Source organism: Sycon ciliatum, chromosome 7 (genome assembly GCF_964019385.1).
Source record: "Sycon ciliatum chromosome 7, ocSycCili1.1, whole genome shotgun sequence".
Lineage (NCBI taxonomy): Eukaryota > Metazoa > Porifera > Calcarea > Leucosolenida > Sycettidae > Sycon > Sycon ciliatum.
Window position 1 is genome coordinate 2751858 of NC_088649.1, and position 25484 is coordinate 2777341.

The 25484-nt window shown below is 47.1% G+C and overlaps 1 protein-coding gene across 1 annotated transcript; it reads right to left on the reverse strand.

The window, feature by feature from the left end:
* Nucleotides 1–3761: 3761 nt before the first annotated feature.
* Nucleotides 3762–12070, reverse strand: LOC135820727 (lysine-specific demethylase 2A-like). The gene is made up of 9 exons (XM_065333735.1): nucleotides 11872–12070; nucleotides 10271–10367; nucleotides 9454–9560; nucleotides 8981–9074; nucleotides 7720–7873; nucleotides 7340–7457; nucleotides 5355–6040; nucleotides 5029–5143; nucleotides 3762–4305 (listed from the first exon to the last, which is right to left on the reverse strand). The coding sequence occupies exons 3-6, from the start codon at nucleotides 9474–9476 to the stop codon at nucleotides 7381–7383; spliced, it is 348 nt and encodes a 115-aa protein (XP_065189807.1). The 5' UTR covers nucleotides 9477–9560; nucleotides 10271–10367; nucleotides 11872–12070; the 3' UTR covers nucleotides 3762–4305; nucleotides 5029–5143; nucleotides 5355–6040; nucleotides 7340–7380.
* Between the last annotated feature and the right edge of the window lie 13414 nt (nucleotides 12071–25484).

Consider the following 25484-nt stretch of genomic DNA (forward strand, 5'->3'; position numbering starts at 1 on the left):
TGATCCAGTGTTGCCTGGATGCATCTGGCAGCAGGCGTGATTGAGGGAAAATTCTTCCCTGTATGCTGTAAGCAGCCACATGTACACGTGGCTGCTTTTCATGCTTTTTCCAGCATGGACGCATCAATTCATGCACAGTCATGTGCCATGTGTCAGTCATACATGCAAATCGGCTATAGTGATGCACCGGATATAGTGATAAATTATCGAAAATCAAAGGGGCACGTTATATCCACTATTTACTGTATGTTTGGACAGCTCCGTGCAATGCGTTCTCAGCATGGTCCCCGCAGGCGATGGTGTGATGTGGATGGTGAATGATATGCAATCCCTTAGTCAGTCCCTGTTCTCCGTTGACTGCTGCTATACTGGTGTACAAGTTGGTTTTGTTAACACACACGTTGCTCATGGTCGTAGTCACACTGGACCTACTCCAGGTCGAGATCGATCAAGGTTTACACTGTACAACACACAAAGTCTGTAGTCAATACGGACATCTCAACCATTAGTGCCATCACACACCATACTGAAAAGTAGGTCAATAGTGTGAACATGTATAGTAGTGCTGATCAGTACTACTCTCGCCCAACACTACTTCATTCATTCACTGCTGATTTCTCTGCTCTTTCGATTTGTTCGCTCCTTCGTGCTCATTTGACTACATGCCGTGTATCTGATGCATGTTGGTGGTGTTGAGGTGTCCGGGACCATTCATAATAATAGGGCTTGAAAGTGCTACGTCACAGCATAGCAACAATTTCAAAAATTCAAAAATTGGATCCATTTGGATCCAGTTTTTGTATGGATCCAAGCACATTTCAAGCCGTCTTACTCACAGCAAGGTGATGTAACCAGTGAAACTGACTGATTTGGCTACTGGGGGCGGGGTTACAACTGGTGGCGAAGTAAAAGTCACCCCTGCATACGACATGAGTGGGTTGCTATGCACCCACATACTGAGGCAATAGCAAAGTCACACCTTAGTGGATCCAAAATAGAAATCTGATGTCAACTTACTTCTCCCTGGCCGTTTTTGACGTCATCACTTTCAAGCCATACAATGACTGTTGGGACATAATTCTTCCAAAACATGACGTCACAGAATTCGTAAAAAAAGACAACAGTTGTCTTTTTTTACGAATTCTGTGACGTCATGTTTTGGAAGAATTATGTCGTAAAGCCAATGAATGGCACTGATTTTTGGAATTGTCGAGTAGAACGAAAAATAATCGAAGGCGATCATGACGGTCAGATTCGACACACACGTGACACAGTTTGGGTCGCGCTCGCGCGTGTGTCGCGCTTCGCATTTGCTGCAGCTCGAGCGCGCCCATGATGAGTCTCGCGCTTGCGACAGGCTAGCCAAAAGTAACACGTTTACTAGTTACTAGTAAACGTGTTACTTTTGGCTAGCCTGTCGCAAGCGCGAGACTCATCATGGGCGCGCTGCAGCAAATGCGAAGCGCGACACACGCGCGAGCGCGACCCAAACTGTGTCACGTGTGTGTCGAATCTGACCGTCATGATACGCGCCTTCGATTATTTATCGTTCTACTCGACAATTCCAAAAATCAGTGCCATTCATTGGCTTTACGCCTTTAGCCTTTAGCTTTGCCCTTGAACTTGAAATCTCGTGCCTTATTCTTTCTTGGGGACTGGTGTTGGATAATGAACGGGCGGAGTGACCGCCGGGATGATGGATGAAGGAGATGATGGCCTAATCTTGGCTGCGCGCATTCTCATTTTCGCGTGGCCTGCCACTAGTGTTTGATTCACAAAGGGTGTCACGGGCATAGCTGGAGGAAGAAAGGTGATGTGAACTTCAGAAGTTCTGCCATCGCAGCACTGTATAGAGGGCCATCAGAGGCTGTGTAGGCTGTATGTAGCATTGTTTGATTTAGCTCAGTGCTGAGCTTGCACCACACCACAGGTAGCATATTGAGTATTATTTACATTATCCATATTACTTGAACCGCTCTGTGAACGTGAGCGGTTCAGAAAAACCTGTACTGGCGCTGCCCCGTCGTAAAAGTAAGAAATTAAAACCGTGGCTCATTGTACCCCCAAATGTGAACTGATCCACGTAAATCGCGAATGACGTGACCCGAACGCAGCAGTAGCACGAGGATGCACTTGTGGTGTGCCGCAGGGCTCTGTACTAGGACCCATGCTGTTCTCCATACACCAGAGGTATCCCCTCGGAATCTGCGCCGGCATCATCACTGCAGTTTGCGGATGACATCGCCCTGACATGTGCAAGACGGACAGCGCAAGAGGTGTCTGATGTGCTCAGCTTGGCGGTTACCTCCCTCTCAAGTCAGCTGGACGCTCGTGGTCTTGTATTAAATGCAAAGAAGAGAAGAATGTATTGGTTTTTACCAGCAGCAGTGGGCAGCAGCCGGACGTGGTTGTACGCTGTCGAAATGATGTCCTTCCGCACACCACCAGCGCGAAATACCTCAGCGTCTTAATCAATGAACAAATGGCCTGGCAACCGGAAGTTGACCGGTGCATCTCACGCACTGCTAGGAAGATCGGTAGTCTGTGGCGGGCGCGACGCTGCCTCACTCTAGCTAGTCGAAGCAAGTACTTCCTATCTGTTATCATGCCGGATTTGATATATGGATCGTCAGCATATGGCTCCGGCTTGACCCACAACCAGCTCAGCCTAGACTGCCTCCCGTTCATTTCTGTGCTCCTGTCTTTATTCTCGTCAGCTGTGTACTTCAGCAGTTCAATTCTGTGCTCCAGTCCTCTTTATTCTCGTGAGCTGTGTACTCGTTTTGCTGTTTGTCTGGTTTATTTGAATTCGCACAGTAAATGTGTACTTCAGTTATTCTCTTCTCCCTCTTCTGAGTTTGACTCTCCGCTGGCCTTCTCTCCTCCCATCCCCTTACATCGTATTGGGCCTCCGCACACACTACATTGTCACATAGCACAACTCAACCATTCGCCACCCTGTTATTGAGCACTCCTGCTCGTTTGGTCTTGCGAATCCAAATAAAATCAATCAATCAATCAGGTTCCTACCTGTGGATGCAGCTGGGGACGCTGGTCCACAGGCCATGGTCGTCGATGAACTCCCATGTTGGATATCCGATGGAAGTAACTATGTGACTAGCAAAGTTACACTGCCACTGATACCATGTACTAGTGATGGTGTTACCCTATGATGTGCTGTGATCCTGTGCCCTCCCAACCTCGTGCTACTGGCGAGTCCGGGTCCCGTCATTCGCGATTTAGGTGGATCAGTTCACATTTGGGGGGACAATAGAGAGGTTAAGATGCACGTTATTTTGGACGTGACGCGAAAGTTCAGCTCGCGTTATTTGCTCGCACGTCGAAAAATCATTGCGAGTGACCTGCTGCCCACGTCGAAATTTGGAGTTTTACGCCAAATTTGACGTGAAATTGCGTGTGACGTCGGAAATAACGTGCATCTTAACGTCTCTAATGGGCCAGTTTTAATTTCTTACTTTTAAGACGGGGCAGCGCCAGTAAAGGTTTTTCAGAAGAGCTCACAGAGCGATTTTTATATGGATAATTTCAGTTCTTTTTCCGTTCCCTCCCCACCCCAACCCCGAAGGTAAACATGATGAACACGCGCGCGATGTACTGTATGTAGGCATGAGAGTACGATAACACACTGATACATACCAGCCCTCCCCACTTCGCTTACCCCGCACACAGATACACAAACACGCGCATGCACACGGCACACATACGCACATGCACACGACACAAACAGGAAATTCTTCATGTAAAATGCCATGCAAAGCAGTGGCCACCGTACTTCAGGAAGTTGTGGAACAAAATAATTCAACTACAACGTGTAGACAAGCTGACGGCCAAAGCACAACATAGCAAACATGACATTTGCCCAAGGATTGCAGTTTGCAGACCACGCCATGGAAGCAGCGAAAATACAGAATTTAATATCATACAAAGTGACAAGCAAAGAAGTGGCCACCATACACCAGAGACTTGCAGAAAGTCACATATCCAACAGATAGAAAAGTGAACAGCAATCTGGTGCAGCCCACACAAGACAAAGCTGACCTGATACTTGTCCCAGGATCGCAAGTGGCAGATCCTTTTCGATGCATAACATGCAGGTGAACGTTACACGCATGGACAAAATCTGACCGTGTCGCCAGCATACAATGTCATCACATGTATACCCCACAAGTTACACACATGCACAGTAGAAGCACAATGAAAGCAATGGAAAAGTACGATGTGGTTGCTGAAGCATCTTCGCACTTCAAATTCAGACTTCAATGTGGTCGTCACGAGATGATATACCTGCAAGAAACAAGTGATGCAGAAAGAAAGCAGAAGGTCGTGAGGTAGGCTATGAGACACCACAAACGGGTTACCTACATGTATGTTCAGGGCTAGTGCACTCGCACGCAGAATTATCATAATCGAGCATTTCCCAAACTGAGAAGTGCAAGGAAATCCACTTGCATGCACAGGAGCAATTTTGCCGCTGGTGTGATGCGCAATTCGAGACAATCTGCGATGCTGCGTGCTCACCTCTGATGCCGATTACTTCCTTGCTTAGACCGGCTCGGTCTGCTCTCCCTTCACTCTCTTCTAAATCCTACTTGGAGCAGTAAGGCTGTGTTACTGCTCCTACTGATAACCCAGTTAGGTTGCGGTCATTGTTGTGAAAGCAATATCATCGTCATTGTGGTAATAACATACGTTTTTGCACAGCGGCTGGCGCTAGAACGTGCAGCAAGCAGCACGCTTGTACTTTGGATTTTGCGATTTTTTCGAGGGCAATGGCTTCCTTTTTGCTTTGGATACCTACGAAGTACGACCAAAAAATCTATGAGAAGTATTTTTGGAGCTGGAGTACGAGTGGGGTTGTCTGATAATTGCTAGGAGAACCCTCCTTTGTGGCTGTAGAGCGCTAAAACGTGCCCTGTTGGCCGAAAAATCCGAATTTTTTCCTCCCGGGGGACACCCCCGTTGTACCACTCCCAACCGCCCTGTGACGCCCCTGTCATTGTAGCTCACCTGCTGTCTTTCTTGGAGATGCAGTAGCAGCTGAGGACTTGCATACAATCTCTGTTTCAACTGCAACTATTTCCACAATGTTGTCAGGTATTGGTGCGGGCGACACACGCAGATTCTACACACGCAGAAGGAAAGAAACACCATGAACATATACCTGTTACTACATGTACATGTACATGTTGCCACTGTCAAATATTCCACAGGCAGATGGTGGGGATGGAGAGGAGAGCAACATCAGCAACAGCAGAAGCAGCAGAAGCAATAGCTGCACTATTAGCAGCAATAGCAGCAGCAGCAGTACCACACAGCAATTCACCACACCATACCTCAGATTGTATTCCCGGTATGAGCATAAAATGTCCAGTGGCCTTGTCCTCGCGAAACCGGCTTTCATACTCGTTCAACAGAATCTACAGCGCACTTTGCACAGGAGAATTCATACTCATTCAACAGAATATACAGCATACATTGCACAGGAAAATGCTTGTACATTGCAGAGGAGAATACAGGCTTTCATACTCGTTCAACAGAATCTACGGTGTACATTTGACAAGAGAATACAAGGCATAACGATTAAGCAAATCTACGCCAATAGTTATGTATGTCCCTGAAGATAGGCTACTGTAAAACCGGAAAATTTAGGTGGAGATTTATTTTCGGTAACTTCGGTTTTACCCGCACATCACACACGACAACTTACCTCCACGGTTGACATGAGCTCCCCAGGATCCCCCAGCTCCTCGGGACACGCCCTCACCATCGTCGTGGAAACGTTCAGCTCGACCAGCAGCCGTCGCAAGCCATCAATCTCATACGAGCTGAGACAGGCCATGTCCGAGAGCAGGCAGGATGGCGGTGATGGAGGTGGCTTGCCGCCTTGAGCTGTTCCCATCTCCTGACGAAGCAGCAGCAGCTGCCGCCGTCGCTGGCGACTGGGCTGCAGTGTCATCCGTTGACAGCAGTGGGATCTCGGCGCATGCGGGCGCAGTAGAGAGCTTCGCTGCGTCCGTATCTGTCAGCGATCAGACAATCAGAATATACAAGCCCATATTTAGGCATAGGATACCTGCCGTGAACAGCATTCAACCGGCAACACCCAACAACAAGAGTGCTGTAATTTCACAAATTGTTGGTGTACTTTTTTTTCGGTACGTTTGGTGCATCTGTTTCATACCTAAAATTTCAATACACCGAACAAACACTAACACACATAATCCAATAGGGAACTGCTTCTCTGCACCTAAAAGTTCTGTTCGCCTAACCTGGCCTTTTGCCCTCATACTGAAAAATAGTGAGCACCTAAAATTTCTGAAATTAGAGTATATAACCCCCGAAGAGTGTGAAACTCCCGCACACCCTGCTGTCACCACAGAATTTCAAGTTGACGTCATTTTTATGATGCAATGTTCCACGCACCAGTGATTATTACGACATGTGTACGGCGAATCAACGCATCACACGTTTTTCTTTGCACTAGTCTGTACAAGGTCTAATGGGGCTTTGTCCACCACAGATTCCCAATACGTCTGATAAATTGTGATAATACGTGTACTGTGCAGCCTCTTCCCTTGTAAGAATAAGATCCTGTGCTTTGACACAAGAGTACATGGGGTTATGTAATCTTGCTTGACAGGATAACTACATATTTATGTTTGGATACTCCGAAGTGCAGTGATCCTGTTTTCTATTATTGTTGATGATGGTACAAACATAAATATTGCATATACACATCTTCCATATTGAGCTTTTATTAGAGAGGTTAAGATTCACGTTATTTCTGACGTGACGCGAAAGTTCAGCTCGCTTTATTTGGCTCGCGCGTCTAAAAACAACGCTAATGACCCGCAGCTCACGTCGAAATCACATCGACAAAGGACATAGCAGCAGAGACAGAATACTTTCTCGTTCTCAGGAAAATAAATTCAACAGCCACGGCCACATGGAGATCATTTCCCCACATTTTGTATTTTTAAGACACAGAAGGAGTCATAGTGGTACAAGGTGAAGTGTACGGAGATGAAGAGAGAGAGATGGAGAGAGAGAGAGAGAGAGAGAGAGAGAGAGAGAGAGAGAGAGAGAGAGAGAGAGAGAGAGAGAGAGAGAGAGAGAGAGAGAGAGAGAGACAGAGACAGAGGCATAGAGAGACAGAGACACATACACACACCGTTCCACGGCAACATCGATGAACGATAGGAGCATAACAAAACAGAAACCTTCATGCACAACTCCAAGCCTTGGAAAGCTCACACAAGGCATTGCCGTGGTAGAGTTGTAGAAGATATCACAGACATGCACACCACAGGTCACGTACCTTATTAGTTTCTTCAATGTCCGCCACGGCAAGCTGACCTCTTATGTTGAAACCGTGTGCAGAAAGTTTCCACCAAACACTAGCGAATCCACAGGAGTGTGAACTGCATGAATCCAGCCTGTCAACGAACAAACACACACACACACACACACACACACAAACATACACTCGCGCGTACACATGCACACACGTACACACACACACACACACATACATGCACACACACACACACACACACACACACACACACACACATTACACCTTCAAGCAGCCGAGCCCGTTGGCAACAGACCCAACACAATCAGGCATAAGTGCACCCTACAACCGAACTAGCTGGCACACACATACACACACTAACACACTCACACACACTCACTCACCAGTAGGAATGACAAAAGTCCAGCCTGGTTTCAATTCGACGTGGGCACACGTCTCGACCACGTCACCCAGGAAGATATCCTGCTGTTTACCGGACAACACCCACTGCTCATAGATCTGAAGATTGATTGGGGTCGGAGGAATCAGCCAGAAAACCTGCAGTGCTCAACAAACACACACGCACACACACACACACACACACACACATGCACACACACACACACACACATACACACACACACACACACACACACACACGGCCGCATTGTAAACAGTGCAGTTAGTCACACCTTTTTACACTGAACCTCAACGGCAAAGAAGGTGTTGTGAAACCTCTGGTTCTCTAAAGTGTCAGGAACGAACGACCACACGGCACGAGGACAACTATTTTATTCTTGACAGTATATTTGACTTCGATGGACTATAACAATAATGAACAGTAATAACAGCAGGTATTTATAGCATGCAAAACAGTGTAGATGTGTATGAAAAACATACACATATAAAACATGACATTACAGCGTGTACTGTAAACTGCACACAGCGCATATAGCGTATGCCATGCAGCAACATCAGCGCTACGGCCGAGTCGCAATACAACATTGCAATGAATACAATGCCATAAGCGAGAAGGCCTTTCCCACTTGAGAACTGGTGGTTTGCAACAGAAGGGTTAGAGCACTGCTGCCCTCAAGTGAAAGCCCCTGGCTCGAGTCCTGGTGGCGCCAGTCAATTTTTTCTTCAGACGTTTTCCCGTTTGTATCTTTCCCTCAACCAATGAAAAGAAGGTGGTGTGACTTACGATCGAGCGTGACTTCTTCCTACGTAATATGTGAATGTACTGTATTGAAACAACTTGGCTCAGACCTGTTGCGACTCATCATCAAGTGCGACTTCTAATCAGTGAAATGCTGTACACTTAAGCCAATGCCAGCTTTCTTCTTCTCATTCCACTTCCTTCTCAGGTTCTGCTACAAGACACATTCGTGATTATAAGGAGCTTGTCAGTCAGAAGGATGGACAGAGAGGTAAATATACATACAAGTACGGATGGATGATGGGTAGAGAAACAGACAGACAGACAGACAGATAAACAGACAGACAGATAAACAGACATACAGACAGACAGACAGATAAACAGACATACAGAGAGACAGACAGATGTATGTCTGTATCTACACCCATCGTCCATCTATATACTGTGTGCATGTGTGTGACACAAAAACAGACAGGCGTGCAGACAAACAGACAGGGAATGCTGACCTTTCCACCCTTGAGAATATGATACCAGACGGATGTGCCACCAAAGTCGATACGGAAATCTGTGTAGCAGCCACCGACGCTCATCAGGCAGTACCTGTGACAGCACGGCATCACGACAAGCAACAGCAGGAGACCAGCAACAACAACAGAAGCTCCATCAGTAAGCCAGCAACAGCAACAGCACAAGTAACAGCAGTAGACCAGCAACAGCAACAGCCACACAATCAGTAAGCCAACAACAACAGTAAACCAGCAACAGCAGCGCCAGCACAACCACCAGCAGTAGGGCAGCCAGCAACATCAACAGCAGCACAATCAGTAAGCCAACAACAGCAGCAGCACCACAAGCACCAGCAATAGGGCAGCTACACCTGTAGTACTATCAACAGCACCAGCAGTCGGCCAGTAACAGCAACACCGGCGGCAGCAGCAGGAGCAGCAGCACCATCAACAAGAACAAACAAAACACATACTTTTGCACTTTGGGATATTTCATGTCGACCAGTCGGTTGGTGGGCTCCTGCTGCAAAGCGCGCAATATTTCCGGCCACACCAAGTCCACCCAATCCAAATGACGTACCTGCGTGCAACAACAACAACAGCAACAGCAGCCGCAGCAAGCAAGCAGTAGGAAGAAGAAAAGACAAATGAGCAATTCGTTCACGGTTGCGATTACATACTATACAGCTTGTGATGGGGCATTGATAAACCAATATAAACACATTGCACAAACCAATCAGGAGTTAAAAATCCATACTTTCTCAAAACGAGCCTAAGCATGATCATGTATGACATGAGCCTCAAACGCCCACCAAACCCCCCAACACGGCATACAGGGGAGACAGTAGTGCAGTGGAGTGCTCAACTACAGTGCACTCATTTCTCACGGCTCCTATCCGGACCTCCAAGTTACGGGCATCTTGGTCTACGGGGAACCCTGTGAGTGAGTTTTAGTGGATATATTACTACTTTTCTACCAATTTGTGGAAATACCAGGAGTGACGTAATATGCCAGATCTACGTGCCTTCCACATCAAGATGTACGTGATTACGAACATTTTCAAATGAAGGGCAGAGCCCCCGGTCCCGGACCGCCCGGATACAACAGATAAGAGTGTACTACATGTAACGTTACATGCATAGGATTGATTGATTGCAGCCTATATCAATCATATCTTCTGAAAATTGTAGTCCAAGTAGCTGTTTGATGATCGGTTAAAACCGTGAAACTCAGAGTTACAGCAGAAACGCTTTTGATCCTCTCAAGTGTATGTAGGATTGCTGACGTACCAGACTGGGTGACTGCACTAGAGGCTCCAACTTAGTCTTGGTGAACTCCAGGCTAATGACGTTGTAGAGTTTGTCGCGTTTCGCATTCGTGTAGTACCTGCACAAGAGAGTACATGGCGTGTGCCAAACACACACACACACACACACACACACACACACACACACACACACACGCACGCGTACACACACACACACACACACACACACACAAACACACAATGTAGCTCCAAGTCTCTTCGAACCTAAGAAAACACTCAAAAGACACCATGACACCAAGACTTGCACTGAAAGGCTTACTTTGTAAAGTTTGCCATGCTCATGGTGGAGCCTTGTTGTGAGGACACATCCATGATGTCAATAGTACACCCACGCCTGCCCATCACCCAAAGACCCGCTAGCGATCTCACTGGCCCATTGCCCGCCATCCTCCTGGCACCTCCACCCATCTGCTGTACACTGCCTCCCCATCGCCTCTTTCCGCGCTTTCATGCTCACACCTGCCTGTTGCCCGCTACCCTCCTGGCACTTATACTGTCGCGCCGTGGCCCGCGCCAGCTGTTCTCCCCATACCTTACACCAGATTTAGCGCTAAATTTGTTTATGCTTGTGGCCCTATGTATTTAGAAGCATACTGACTCACTGTTAGGTAGACCCGAGTATCAGTTGTCTGATGATTGCCTAACGGCATGAAACTCAAGAGTTACAACCAACCTAAACGTCCTCCGCTGAGTCTGCTATGATTTGAAAACTCCGTATGGTGGAACCCAGATGCGCATGCAGTTTACGTAAGACTTTCCGTAGATCGACTACATTTTTTGAACTAACGTAACTACGTTATGCGGAACCTCTCTAATAAAGTACAGTGAGTGCAGGAAAATACTTCGACAACTGTGGACAGTCGGTTATAGGCGATTCACACGACAGCCACTTGCACGTTTTACGGCGAGTGATTTACGAGAAAAAGTGACTGTGTGGATTCACATGGCTGCACTCAAAAGCGGGCAGGTTTGCATTTTTGAATGATTCATCCACCAGTTGCCATGAGTATTTCAACTTTTCATAACACGCGTACAATAATTATCACGGTGAAAAGAGCCGCGTAAAAAATCAAGTCTTGTTTTGCGCTTTTTGGCGTAAATATAGTTTACTGCTTGCCGCAGAGGGGCTGAGGGCTAGACCCACAGGACACTTCTGATCATAACTCACTAGACCTAGTCTTTCTTAAACTTGCATTCAGTTTCGGCGGGGACAATACCCCCGACACACGACCAACACAATCTTTAACTGTCTTTGACGCCATCACAATATCAGATGCAAACACGGCCTAACGGACAAAGTCAAACAAGCCGTGACCTGATGTTGACACAGCCTTGTCAGTATGTAGCTTGCATGTCGAGTCTAAAGTTAAGGAATTCATACCTCAAAAGTTGAAGCGAAATAACCTGAACAACAAACTGTGGTATAATGCGGGAAAATCAATAAATTAGAAAAATGTCACGTTCGGAAATTTTATTGGGTGGTCATCCCGTTTGACTGTGCGAAGTAAAATTAAAACAACCAAATGGTTGGGTTGATCTGCACTGTGCAACCGATTCTCTCACCTTTCTTCCTCCAGCTATGCCTGTGACACCCTTTGTGAATCTGCGAAACACTAGTGGCAGGCCACGCGAAAATGAGAATGCGCGCAGCCTAGATTAGGCCATCATCTCCTTCATCCATCATCCCGGCGGTCACTCCGCCCGTTCAATATCCAACATCAGTCCCCAAGAAATAATAAGGTACGAGATTTCAAGTTCAAGGGCAAAGCTAAAGCCAATGAATGGCACTGATTTTTGGAATTGTCGAGTAGAACGAAAATTAATAAAATAATCGACGGTCAGATTCGACACACACGTGACACAGTTTGTTCGCGCTCGTGTGAAAATAATTTTGCTGCATGCAGCTCTAGAGCTCCAGCGCGCCCATGAATGGCCATGATGAGTCTCGCGCGCGCGACAGGCTAGCCACTTGCTTGCGACAAAAGTTGTTTTTATTAAAATTTTCAGCTTTGCAAGCTGTTGAATGATGCAATCCCAGCACAAGTTAGTTGCTATGGCTTCATCGCTATCATCCACTGGATGATGGGTGTCAGACAGAAGGTCAAAATAGGTGTGTGACTGTGTGTGTGTGTGTGTGTATGTGTGTGTGTGTGTGCGCGTGTGTGTGTGTGTGCGCGTGTGTTTGTGTGTGTGGACAGACACATATGCACGTACATGCACACTAACAGTCACGCACACAGACATGTGTGCACACACGCATGCGCACACACACACATGCTCAACACCGCAAGGATGGAGCAATACCACGTACATGTAGAAGGAGTGTTTAAAAAATACTTAGCTGTGTGGTTATGTACACGAACAAAAAGAACAACTTACTCGAAGCATTTCGTTTGCAATCCAGAACGTTTTTTTATGACCATTATCAGTGGAAAAATCGTCACTGAACCTCGATAACAAGAAATGTCACAAGGAGAGTGCATACCATCCATTTTACAAACTACACAACCACGATGATAGTGGGAGGTATTTGTAACAAATTATTTTGGGTTTTCATCAGCTTTAGTCATAACTGCTCATCATAGTAAACACATACACATACACACACACACACGCACACACACACACGCACACACATACACACACACATACACACACACATACACACACACACATACACACATGCGCACACATACACACACACACAAAACACGCACCTTGACCTTGACCTTGCCCATTGCGTAGCAATGATAGCGCTTTGTTATTTCTCCAGTCCACGACAGAATGACTGATGGCGTTTCAGGTCGCCGCATCGATGGAACATGCGGCCGCAGGCGCAACCGTAGCCAGCGCAGAGGGCGCCTAGGGTGGTCGGCGGGGAATGGTACGCCACTCCGGATGGTGTTGGGCTGCATCTTACCATCCACATGTTGGTACCCGTGGCTCAACCGACGCAAAGTCATCCATATTGACGTCCCTCCACCTCTTGCGTGGACCATGCGCGGTGCGCGGGGCAGACAGTTCACTGAAGAGAACACACTTTGGCAACCGGTGATCTTCCATTCTTGCCACTTGTCCAAGCCAGCGCAAACGCCATTCCCATACAATGTGACCAATGTCCTCAGGCACACCAAGGGTCTTTGCAAGGGTACACACACACACACACACACACACACACACACACACACACACACACACACACACACACACACACACACACACACACACACACACACACACACACACACACACACACACACACACACACACACACACACACACACACACACACAAACATGAACACACCAGCACACAAGACTATACACGAGCCTACACGAGCGCGCACATACACACAAGCGCTCACATACGCAAGCACACACACACAAGAACACACACACACACACACACAAATGCACACACCCACATGCACACTCAAGCACACACACACACCCACGAGCGCACACACACACACGAGCACACACACACACACGCATACACACACGAGCACACACACGCATATACACGCATGTACACACACGAACACACACGCACACACACACACACACACGAGCACACACACACTAGCGCACACACACGAGCACATTTTTTACACACAAATACTTCCATGTTGTGTGTTGTGTAAAAATGAATGATAAAAGGATAAGACGCTAGTGAAAGACAGTCCAGGACTGTCAACAACACCACCAGGGGGCAACTAACCACGTGTTTTTACAGTGGACCACGTGGACCGTGTAGAATGTACTTCATTGCTGGTAAGATGTGTTCTCATGACTGATACGTCTTGTGATCTGTCCATGATTTGATCTGTCATAAGAGCTGTTGATGATGATTTGATCTGTCATGATATCTGTTGAATATTTGACCTGTCATGCCAGCTGTTGATGATTTGATTTGCTGATGATTTGGTATATTCCAATGCCGGGCAGGGTGAGAATGCGCATCATCCCTGATCAGCTACAGTCATGCAGTGAGGACAGTAGCACTGTCTCCCATACTGACATGTATGCACTAGACTAGCAGAATGACAGAGAAATTCTCTATCATTACACAGGTCACCGGCATTGCTAAACTATTCACTTGCATCTGTGTACAGTAGGTTAGTGTGTGTAGTCATCTACTGATCTGCTAAACTCTCAATCCTACAACTCACAGTGGAAAGATCTTGACAGGAGACGCCCATCCTCGCCTACGTCACTATGCAAAGTTCATCGCACACAGTAGGTTTATGCTGGCAATACATACCGTCATACTAACGTATGGAATGTCAGTCTTTAAAAGAGCTTCCATATCTTGTGTGTCTGAGCATTTGCAACACCAATCTTTTGAACTTTGCTGAATCGCTTCCATACTGTTCTGAAAAGTCCTGATCAGCACATTGCACAAAGACACTAACAGGTTTCTTATTTGACCCGACGAGACCACACGACGCTTGCAGACCACAGCATGAACAGTTCACCAGCCACACTCCACGGATGAGTTCTCCGCCATCTTTATGAAACGAAACAAGACTTTGAAGAAGGGCTGAGGCTTCCTGCAGCTTCATCTGTGAAAGGAATTCGTGTGGATACACCCATTCCCATAACGCTGCACATCCGAACCAGTTCCGTTATTTTTACAACGTTTCGGCACTTGGCCATCGTCAGGTAATAACAATGACCTGACGATAGCCAAGTGCCGAAACGTTGTAAAAATAACGAAACTGGTTCGGATGTGCAGCGCTGTGGGAATGGGTGTGTCCACTCGAATTCCTTTCACGAAACAAGACTTGTCAGGAGTAATACTGCTTTCGTGGAGTGTGGCTGGTGAATTGTTCATGCTGTGGTCTGCAAGCGTCGTGTGGTCTCGTCCGGTCAAATTAGAACCTATTACCGTACAATTCGATGGACCTCTGGAAGATGGCAACAAAGAATTAAAGACAATAGCAGGAGTTGCTGATAGTTTTGCTGCTGCTACTCTTTCATATCACTCTACTTATCTTTATCCCCATGGTTGGCTAACACCCACTCTCCCAACATTCTCCTCTGTTTCCACTGAGCCTAGAGATGAAGTAGTAATATTTATACCTCTACTTACTAGTATATAGCTTGCACAAGACACTCCGGTCGGTCGGGTTAGCAGACATTACCGTAATGAGATCACGTGATGAGATAGTGACCCGCTACGAAGCTATGCATAAGCTGTAAACTACTCCAGCGGCAAGTTTTACTGCATCCCATGGAGCGCCTTTGCAAACTCTGGCTATCACTCCACAGTTGCGAATCATACCGTGGTGAACGTTTTCAAGTGAATGATCAAACGTTTCGGTCATCAGAACCATCATAAAGAATGAAAATGAAATGTGAAATTAGAGACTACAAGACTACATGACTATATATAGGGGAAGTTCTCTACTGGTGTGATTTACACAAACAGAGATAACCTACAGCTACAAAATTCACACCTCACCACAGAACATTGGTAGGATGTGCGAGAATTGTCTGCTACTCAAGACAATGTGACAATAGTGGAAATATCACAGAAGTACTGTAACAATAACGTATGCTGATTGTGTCGCTACAAGAGTGTTATCTATTTTTTAGGTTATGTTTGTTTGGTAGTTGTCCCCAGCAGTACAAATCTAGTAGGATTTACGAATACATTTTCAACACCTGTCTGCCTCAGTAACAAGTATGCGCATGTATGTGAAAGCTGAGACTACCATTGGTAACGGGTCATTTGCTTGTTGAAGACGATACTGTTCACCCAGTCCTTTTCCTGTCACCTCGTTGAGACTGACATTCATACATAGCTGATTGCTACATCAGATAGCGCTAGCCGATATACCAACCAGCTATATCCGTTATCCCTAGCCATGGATTGACCTGTGTGTGTAGCATGCAGCATAAACTCTATAGACACAGTTGTGAATCTTGCAGCAGAAGCGCAGGATGTGATGATTACCAAACCACTCAATTTCAGAAAGAAGAACGTTGTTCGTTTCCTCTATCTTTGTACTCATGATCTGTTTGTTGTCGATGTCAAGTGCACATCACATTTAGTGTTCACTACTCTCCAGTGTATATAGTGGAGAGTTGTACTGGGAAGACATCTGTTACATTTCCAGTATCTACAGTACATGTATGATCATTAGTCACGGCAAGAGCAGCAGTGCCACCATCAAGTCATCTCCACTACCCTGCTACCTGCCAACACACACCACATAGATTGCTACAAAGTAGCAGGCATCATCAGGGAGAATGCATTGGGCTAGCTTGGACACATAGCACGGATGAATGACAAGCGGATGTCAAAGTCTGGTATGTTTGGACAGCTCCGTGCAATGCGTTCTCAGCATGGTCCCCGCAGGCGATGGTGTGATGTGGATGGTGAATGATATGCAATCCCTTAGTCAGTCCCTGTTCTCCGTTGACTGCTGCTATACTGGTGTCCAGGTTGGTTTTGTTTACACACACGTTGCTCATGGTCGTAGTCACACTGCACCTACTCCAGGTCGAGATCGATCAAGGTTTACACTGTACAACACACAAGGTCTGTAGTCAATACGGACATCTCAACCATCACACACCATACTGAAAAGTAGGTAAATACATCATGTAGTCCCATCTCTAACATTCACTGGGTTGATGTACACAGCTTGGATCTGGACAACGGACTGTGTTAACATGTACTAGTAGTTATTGATCAATACTACCCTCGAACAACACTACTTAATTCATTCACTGCTGATTTCTCTGCTCTTTCGATTTGTTCGCTCCTCCGTGCTCATTTGACTGCACGTATCTGATGCATGTTGTTGGTGTTGAGGTGTCCGGGACCATTCATAATAATACGCGAATGACTGTTGGGACATTCTTCCAAAACATGACGTCACAGAATTCGTAAAAAAAGATTACTTTTGGCTAGCCTGTCGCAAGCGCGAGACTCATCATGGGCGCGCTCGAGCTGCAGCAAATGCGAGGCGCCACACACGCGCGAGCGCGACCCAAACTGTGTCACGCGCGTGTGTGTCGAATCTGACCGTCACGATCGCCTTCGATTATTTATTTTCGTTCTGCTCGACAATTCCAAAAATCAGTGCCATTCATTGGCTTTAGCTTTGCCCTTGAACTTGAAATCTCGTGCCTTATTCTTTCTTGGGGACTGGTGTTGGATATTGAACGGGCGGAGTGACCGCCAGGATGATTGATGAATTAGATGATGGCCTAATCTTGGCTGCGCGCATTCTCATTTTCGCGTGGCCTGCCACTGGTGTTTTATTCACAAAGGGTGTGACACGCATAGCTGGAGGCCGAAGAAAGGCCAGTGATGTGAAGTTCTGCCATCGCAGCACTGTATAGAGGGCCATTAGAGGCTGTGTAGGCTGTATGTAGCATTGTTTGATTTAGCTCAGTGCTGAGCTTGCACCACACCACAGGTAGCATATTAGTATTATTTACATTATCCATATAACTTGAACCGCTCTGTGAACGTGAGCGGCTCAGAAAAACCTTTACTGGCGCTGCCCCGTCGTAAGAGTAAGAAATTAAAACCGTGGCTCATTGTACCCCCAAATGTGAACTGATCCACCTAAATCGCGAATGACGTGACCCGAACGCAGCAGTAGCACGAGGGTGCACTTGTGGTGTGCCGCAGGGCTCTGTACTAGGACCCATGCTGTTCTCCATACACCAGAGATATCCCCTCGGAATCTGCGCCGGCATCATCACTGCGGATGACATCGCCCTGACATGTGCGAGACGGACAGCGCAAGAGGTGTCTGATGGTGCTTACCTCCCTCTCAAGTCGGCTGGACGCTCGTGGTCTTGTGTTAAATGCAAAGAAGAGCAATGTATTGGTTTTTACCAGCAGCAGTGGGCAGCAGCCGGACGTGGTTGTACGCTGTCGAAATGATGTCCTTCCGCACACCACCGGCGCGAAATACCTCGACGTCTTAATCGATGAACGAATGGCCTGGCAACCGCAAGTTGATCGGTGCATCTCACGCACTGCTAGGAAGATCGGTAGTCTGTGGCGGGCGCGACGCTGCCTCACTCTAGCTAGTCGAAGCAAGTACTTCTTATCTGTCATCATGCCGGATTTGATATATGGATCGTCAGCATATGGCTCCGGCTTGACCCACAACCAGCTAAACCGCTTGCAGGTGGCCCAAAACCGCGCAGCAAGGGCGGTGTTCGGACGACCACGATTTACCAGGGTCAGTGATCACTTGGAGAGGCTCTCTGTGCATCGCATGGACGAGGTATATCGCCAGAAACTGCTCGTGCTGGTATGGCGATGCGTTCATAACCGTGCCAGTCCTGCTCTGCAGGCACTGTTTGTTCGCAACTGCGGAGCAACTCGCCTTCAGGGCAGTCTGGGCCTACAACAACCAATAGCCAGAAGCCGAGCAGGCCAATGCCGACCGGCATCTCACGGTTGCCTGTTATGGAACCATATACAGCTGTACCTGACACGGTGCGAGCCATGGGTAACATCCCAGCATTCCGCCGAGCCATGGGTAACATCCCAGCATTCCGCCGAGCCATGGGCAACATCCCAGCATTCCGCCGAGCCATGGGTAACATCCCAGCATTCCGCCGAGCCGTGGGCAACATCCCAGCATTCCGCCGAACCATGGGTAACATCCCAGCATTCCGCCGAACCATGGGTAACATCCCAGCATTCCGCCGAGCCATGGGCAACATCCCAGCATTCCGCCGAGCCATGGGCAACATCCCAGCATTCCGCCGAGCCATGGGTAACATCCCAGCATTCCGCCGAGCCATGGGTAACATCCCAGCATTCCGCCGAGCCATGGGTAACATCCCAGCATTCCGCCGAGCCGTGGGCAACATCCCAGCATTCCGCCGAGATGCCATTCCCTACACGTAAGTCGTTGTAGACTGCTACACAGTTGGCTATACCATGGTATTCAGTACCCACGAACTTTGCAAAGCCGATAATGTGATAATGTACCGGATAATGTACCGTGGTGCATGCACCGATGGTACCACCACTTCGTAGACTGCCTCCCGTTCATTTCTGTGCTCCTGTCTTTGTTCTCGTCAGCTGTGTACGACTTCAGCAGTTCAATTCTGTGCTCCAGTCCTCTTTATTCTCGTGAGCTGTGTACTCGTTTTGCTGTTTGTCTGGTTTATTTGAATTCGCACAGTAAATGTGTACTTCAGTTATTCTCTCCTCCCTCTTCTGAGTTTGACTCTCCGCTGGCCTTCTCTCCTCCCATCCCCTTACATCGTATTGGGCCTCCACACACACTACATTGTCACAAAGCACAACTCAACCATTCGCTACCCTGTTATTGAGCACTCCTGCTGCTCGTTTGGTCTCACGAATCCAAATAAAATCAATCAATCAATCAGGTTCCTACCTGTGGATGCAGCTGGGGACGCTGGTCCACAGGCCATGGTCGTCGATGAACTCCCATGTTGGATATCCGATGGAAGTAACTATGTGACTAGCAAAGTTACACTGCCACCGATACCATGTACTAGTGATGGTGTTACCCTATGATGTGCTGTGATCCTGTGCCCTCCCGACCTCGTGCTACTGGTGCCTTCGGGTCCCGTCATTCGCGATTTAGGTGGATCAGTTCACATTTGGGGGGACAATAGAGAGGTTAAGATGCACGTTATTTCTGACGTGACGCGAAAGTTCAGCTCGCGTTATTTGCTCGCACGTCGAAAAATCAATGCGAGTGACCTGCTGCTCACGTCGAAATTTGGAGTTTTACGCCAAATTTGACGTGAAATTGCGCGTCAATCCAGAAATAACGTGCATCTTAAAGGGAAACTGAACGCCAAAAATAAGTATGGCTTATCCGAAGGAGAATTGGGCACTGATTCCGATGAGCTATGTCTCGAGCCGATCAGAGAAGAGGAACCATGTCAAATTTCATAAATAACACCTTCCATATTTGGAAAATGGGCTTGATGACGTGCGTACTGCTTAGCTGTCACCATGCTGTGCATGCTCAGCAGTGTAATTGAATGGAAGAAAACAATTACTTTGGTGTTTTGCAGCTCTATTTCGTTCCCTGACGGTACCCAAATCTAGATGTAGGAATCTGTTGAGCAGGAGAGTGACACATGTCTTCCCGAAGGCTGTCCAGCCTGCAGTGCTGATGAAGAAGTAAAGATTTCGTTATTGTCAACAATCTCCAAGCTGTGTGAACGTATTATGTACAACCACTTATACACTTACCTGTCTCCTGTTCTACATCCGTCCCAGTCTGGATTCCGAAAAGGCGACTCTACGTCCTGGCAGCTTCTCAGACTTGTTCAATCGATGTCTTCTGTTCGTGAGAACGGCCATTACAGCATGCTATGTTTCTTTGATCTAAGCAAGGCCTTCGACACCGTATGGACACGCGGGCTCCTATACAAGCTGTCGCGCCATGGAATCCATGGTACTTGCTTCACGTGGCTCAGTACTTACCTGACGGGCAGACAGCAAAGGGTGCGTGTCGGCTCTGCTCTGTCTGCCAAAGGGCATGTACGGTCTGGAGTTCCTCAGGGATCAATCCTGGGGCCTCTCCTCTTCCTTATGTATGTAAACGATCTGGCAGAAATGGATCACACATCACTATATGCTGATGATACAGCACTACTTGTGACAGCACCCACTCTCCCCGAGGCTAGTGCCAAGTTACAGTCTAACATAGATGGCGTTATTCATTGGATGGAAAAATGGAAATTGCAACCCAACTCTTCGAAAACTGCTGTAATGTGTATCCCCCCCAGTTGTTCCTGTGACCTATCTTCATTAGTAACCAGTCCCTTCACCTTTCCAGGCACCACAACCCCGCTCTGCATCGTTGAAAAACACAAGCATCTTGGCGTCATTATTGACCAACACTTAACCTGGAAATCCCAGATCGAAAATTTAGACAGCCGTGTTAGCTCAGTAATGGGATTTCTCTCATCACACATCACCCACCTGCACACCGACTGTCGCCATGTTATCTACACATCTTACATTCTGCCTATTTTTGATTACTGCTGCATAATTTGGGCTGGCATTTCTAAAACACTGATTGCTCGACTCGAAGTTATGCATAGGCGTCTTTTGAAAATATTATTTCGGCTTCCTCGCCTGACTCCAAGCGCAGACTTATACCGCCTTGCTTCTGCTGTGCCGCTCTCGGTCCGCGTGCGTTTTTTGGCATGCCAGACAATTCATAAAATTAAGCTGGGCATTGCTCCTCTTCATGCTCTCTCCTGCCTAAGCTGGTTTGCTCAATCTCAAGACATGCGCACCAGAAACTCTCTCCGCTTCCCTATTGCGCGGTCTGCCTCTATGCAAACATCTCCTCTCTTCCTTGCTTACCGCCATTGGTCTCTCCTCCCACAACATCTAAAATCCTGCCAATGTTACAATACATTCACACAGCTACTGCAGAATGCAACATACTAGTTGATATCCAGCCCTGCCCTAGCTTCTTTTGCTTTTCAGTTCCCCTTTCATTCTTTTTCTTTCCCCCCCTCTAGCTGTATTACCGCCATGGCTGGCTATCGCCCACATCACCATTTCATTGGCTAGTGCCACGTGATTGTGAATAAATAATAATAATAATAATAAAAGAAGACACGAATAACACCCCAAGATCGATTGTAGCGAATTGAAAAACTCATGGTGAATTTGCTTCCACTCCAAGGCAATGTCGAGGTATGAAGGGTGCTTGTACTGCCTTCCAAAGTGAAGCGGAGATGAACATGGCTTTGCATAGCTGTTGTTCTACGCCAACTTACCTACTCTTGCTGGTTCCGTAGTGGTATATTGCAAATTTCGTGGACGAACAATTTGAGTCACTAGTGGCTAGTGAGCAACACTAACAGGTGAGATTTTTCAATTTGACAAAAAATGTTCTTGTTTGAGAACAGACGGTGGCAGTCATTAGACTCAGTAGGTGTCTCTCTGCGGCTTCTTTCCCTTCATCGATAGGGTTGTGCTTGAAGTCGAAATAAATAGAACATGTGGAACAAAAATCTGATCATGTAATTCGAATTTCAATTTCAAAGTATGTGTACATCAAATCACAAAAATTTCAATATGGTGCTGTCCACTGAAAAAGACTGGGGGCTGGCAGCAATGGAAAGGGTAGAAACGAAACCAGTAAAGTAGAGTATTCATAAGGTAGAGGGAGTTGAAAACGGGAGACGAGTAGTGAGCATTTCAGTTCGAAGTAGTGTCAATAGACAGCATTGTGTTGCATATGTTGTGAATATTGTGCGAATCTAATAATTGGCAGAGGGTAGTGATTAAGCAGAGTATTGTTACAATACGAGGTACTTTGTGAGCAGATAGCAATCAATATCACGACATGGTTTAGACAGGAACTCATAAATGTCAAGAAATTGATAATCCAAAATTATAATTCACACTTGCCACGTGATCGTTGCCACGGTTTGAGCCAATCAGAGCGCTCACAGGCAGGGCATGAACCTCTGATCATGCCCAGCCATTCAGGCCCTTGGGCTTGAAAAGTTGAATGGCACCGTAGGAGAACATGAATGATCACGTGATGAGTATACTCGCATGTGGAGAGACTTACCTGATCGAGGTGGAACAACTCAAGAGAGAAAGAAAAAGCCTGATATCCGGTCCATGTATCCATGCGGTGGCATTTCAGGCCCTTGACCAATCAGCACGTCCCGAGAGCGTGTGGAGGTGAAACTGAACACGCCGCCATGAAGGTATAAAAGGAAGAAACCTCTAGGGGTGGTGGTCGGGGACGTGGAGGATTCAGCTTCTGAGTTTCAGGTTGGTACGCTCGAGGGCTTTGTTGATTCAGGCCCGAGAGCGGCCCAAGGCCGAAGGCCGCGGGCCGCTCGAGGGCCTGAATCAACAAAGCCCGAGAGCGTACCAACCTGAAACTTCACCTTGCTTGAGATGAAACTTTACCTTGCTTGAGTTGAAACTTCACCTTGCTTGACATGAAACTTCAGAACGAAACTTCACAACGAAACTTCAGCCGGAGCGCACGGAGGTGGAACTTCAGCTTGTGAGTTTCTGCCATTGTTGTGCAACGAGTGCCATAAAGGACTTGAGAACTTGGGCAGGCAGGCACTCGGTGTTTCTAGTTGATGTATTTCAAGTTCGATTTATGCAGATTAGTGCAGTACAGTGGCTTTGTTTGCGCTGCTAGGTGCGTTCTAGGTGCACTTGCACGTGCACGTTCTGCTGAGGAGAGCGTTCTGGGTTTCACTTGTGCTGTCGTGCGTGGGTGGCAGTGTGAAACACAATCAGACATGGATGTCAGGGCAGGTATCGTTGATTCCGGCCCTCGAGCGGCCCGCGGCCTTCGGCCTTGGGCCGCTCTCGGGCCTGAATCAACGATACTGCCCTGACATCCATGTCTGATTCTATACTTATTATCCCCTGAGTAGTAAAATTATTATGGTGTTCTCCTGTGTTTACATGCAGAGCCTTGACGTTGCTGGACGAGCGACAATATAAATTACATAAACGTGTAGCTCATAATGTGCGATGACTGCCGTATTGCATTGCCAACGCAAACCCATCCTGTGTCAGTGCAGCCATCCAGCAACGTACTCCCCGGACCAGATGCCGCTGCAGCTGAACACCATGCCGATGGAAAGCCAGGAGTTGATGGCGAAGCATTCTGGTCTGCACAGTACAAGGCAAAGAACAATAATATTATGAATTATAACGCATTGTAATCCTTCCCACACATCTTTGTAAAAACAAACAAACAGTGCCATTATCACAACACTTGATCAAGCATCTTGATGGAGGTATTTTCCATTGTGCTGGCCCAGCATCTGCACCAGGAAGACCATGTACACTTACAAGTATCTTGTGTGTGTGTGTGTGTGTGTGTGTTTGTGTATCCGTCTGTGCACACGTGTGTGTGGGGGGGGGGCTGGGGGTAGACGCATATTGTATGGGTAGGAGTGTGTGTGTGGGGGGGGGGGGGGTTCACACACATGTGTATGGATGTGCGCGTTGCATGCGTGTGTCTGTGGGATGGGGTGGGGGTGCACGCACACACATGTGTACATGTGTGCGCGCAAAATAGAATGTGTGTATTGTGTTCGTTGAACACACGGAGTCCTCCTGATTCCATAAACTTTGTGATCATTGTGATTTTATGTGCTTTGAAGTTGAAATTCGCAATACATGTACTGATGCTTGATTAGATTTATGTTCCACATGTTCTATTTATTTTATTTTACTTCAAGCACTTGTACTATCAAGCACAACCCTACCAATGAAGGGAAAGAAGCAGCAGAGACACCTATACTGAGTCAAATGACTGCCACCGTCAGTTCTCAAACAAAAACAATTTTTATCAAATTGAAAAATCTCACCTGTTAGTGGTGCTCACTAGCCACTAGTGACTCGAATTGTTCGTCCACGAAATTTGCAATATACCACTACGGAACCAGCAAGAGTAGGTAAGTTGGCGTAGAGCAACAGCTATGCAAAGCCATGTTCATCTCCGCTGCACTTTGGAAGGCAGTACAAGCACCCTTCATACCTCGACATTGCCTTGGAGTGGAAGCAAATTCACCATGAGTTTTCCAATTCGCTACAATCGATCTTGGGGTGATATTCGTGTCTTCTTCATCACCACTGCAGGCTGGACAGCCTTCGGGAAGACATGTGTCACTCTCCTGCTCAACAGACTCCTACATCTAGATTTGGGTACCGTCAGGGAACGGAATAGAGCTGCAAAACACCAAAGTAATTGTTTTCTTCCATTCAATTACACTGCAGAGCATGCACAGCATGGTGACAGCTAAGCAGTACGCACGTCATCAAGCCCAATTTCCAAATATGGAAGGTGTTATTTATGAAATTTGACACGGTTCCTCTTCTCTGATCGGCTCGAGACATAGCTCATCGGAATCAGTGCCCAATTCTCCTTCGGATAAGCCATACTTATTTTTGGCGTTCAGTTTCCCTTTAAAGGGGCACTCCGGCTTCATTTTCGACGCCGAGTTTTCGATGCCAAGACGAAGGTTGGTGAAAGAGAAGACGCCTCGAACAAGAACGAGTCTCCAGAAGCGATCGAGTCGAGCAGGAAGACGACTTTTGAATAGACCGATCCCCTTATTATACTGGGTTCGAGCACGGGGGCAACCTCACTCGCGATCGAGCTAGTTTTTGAACGTGACCGTGAGCATCTTTGA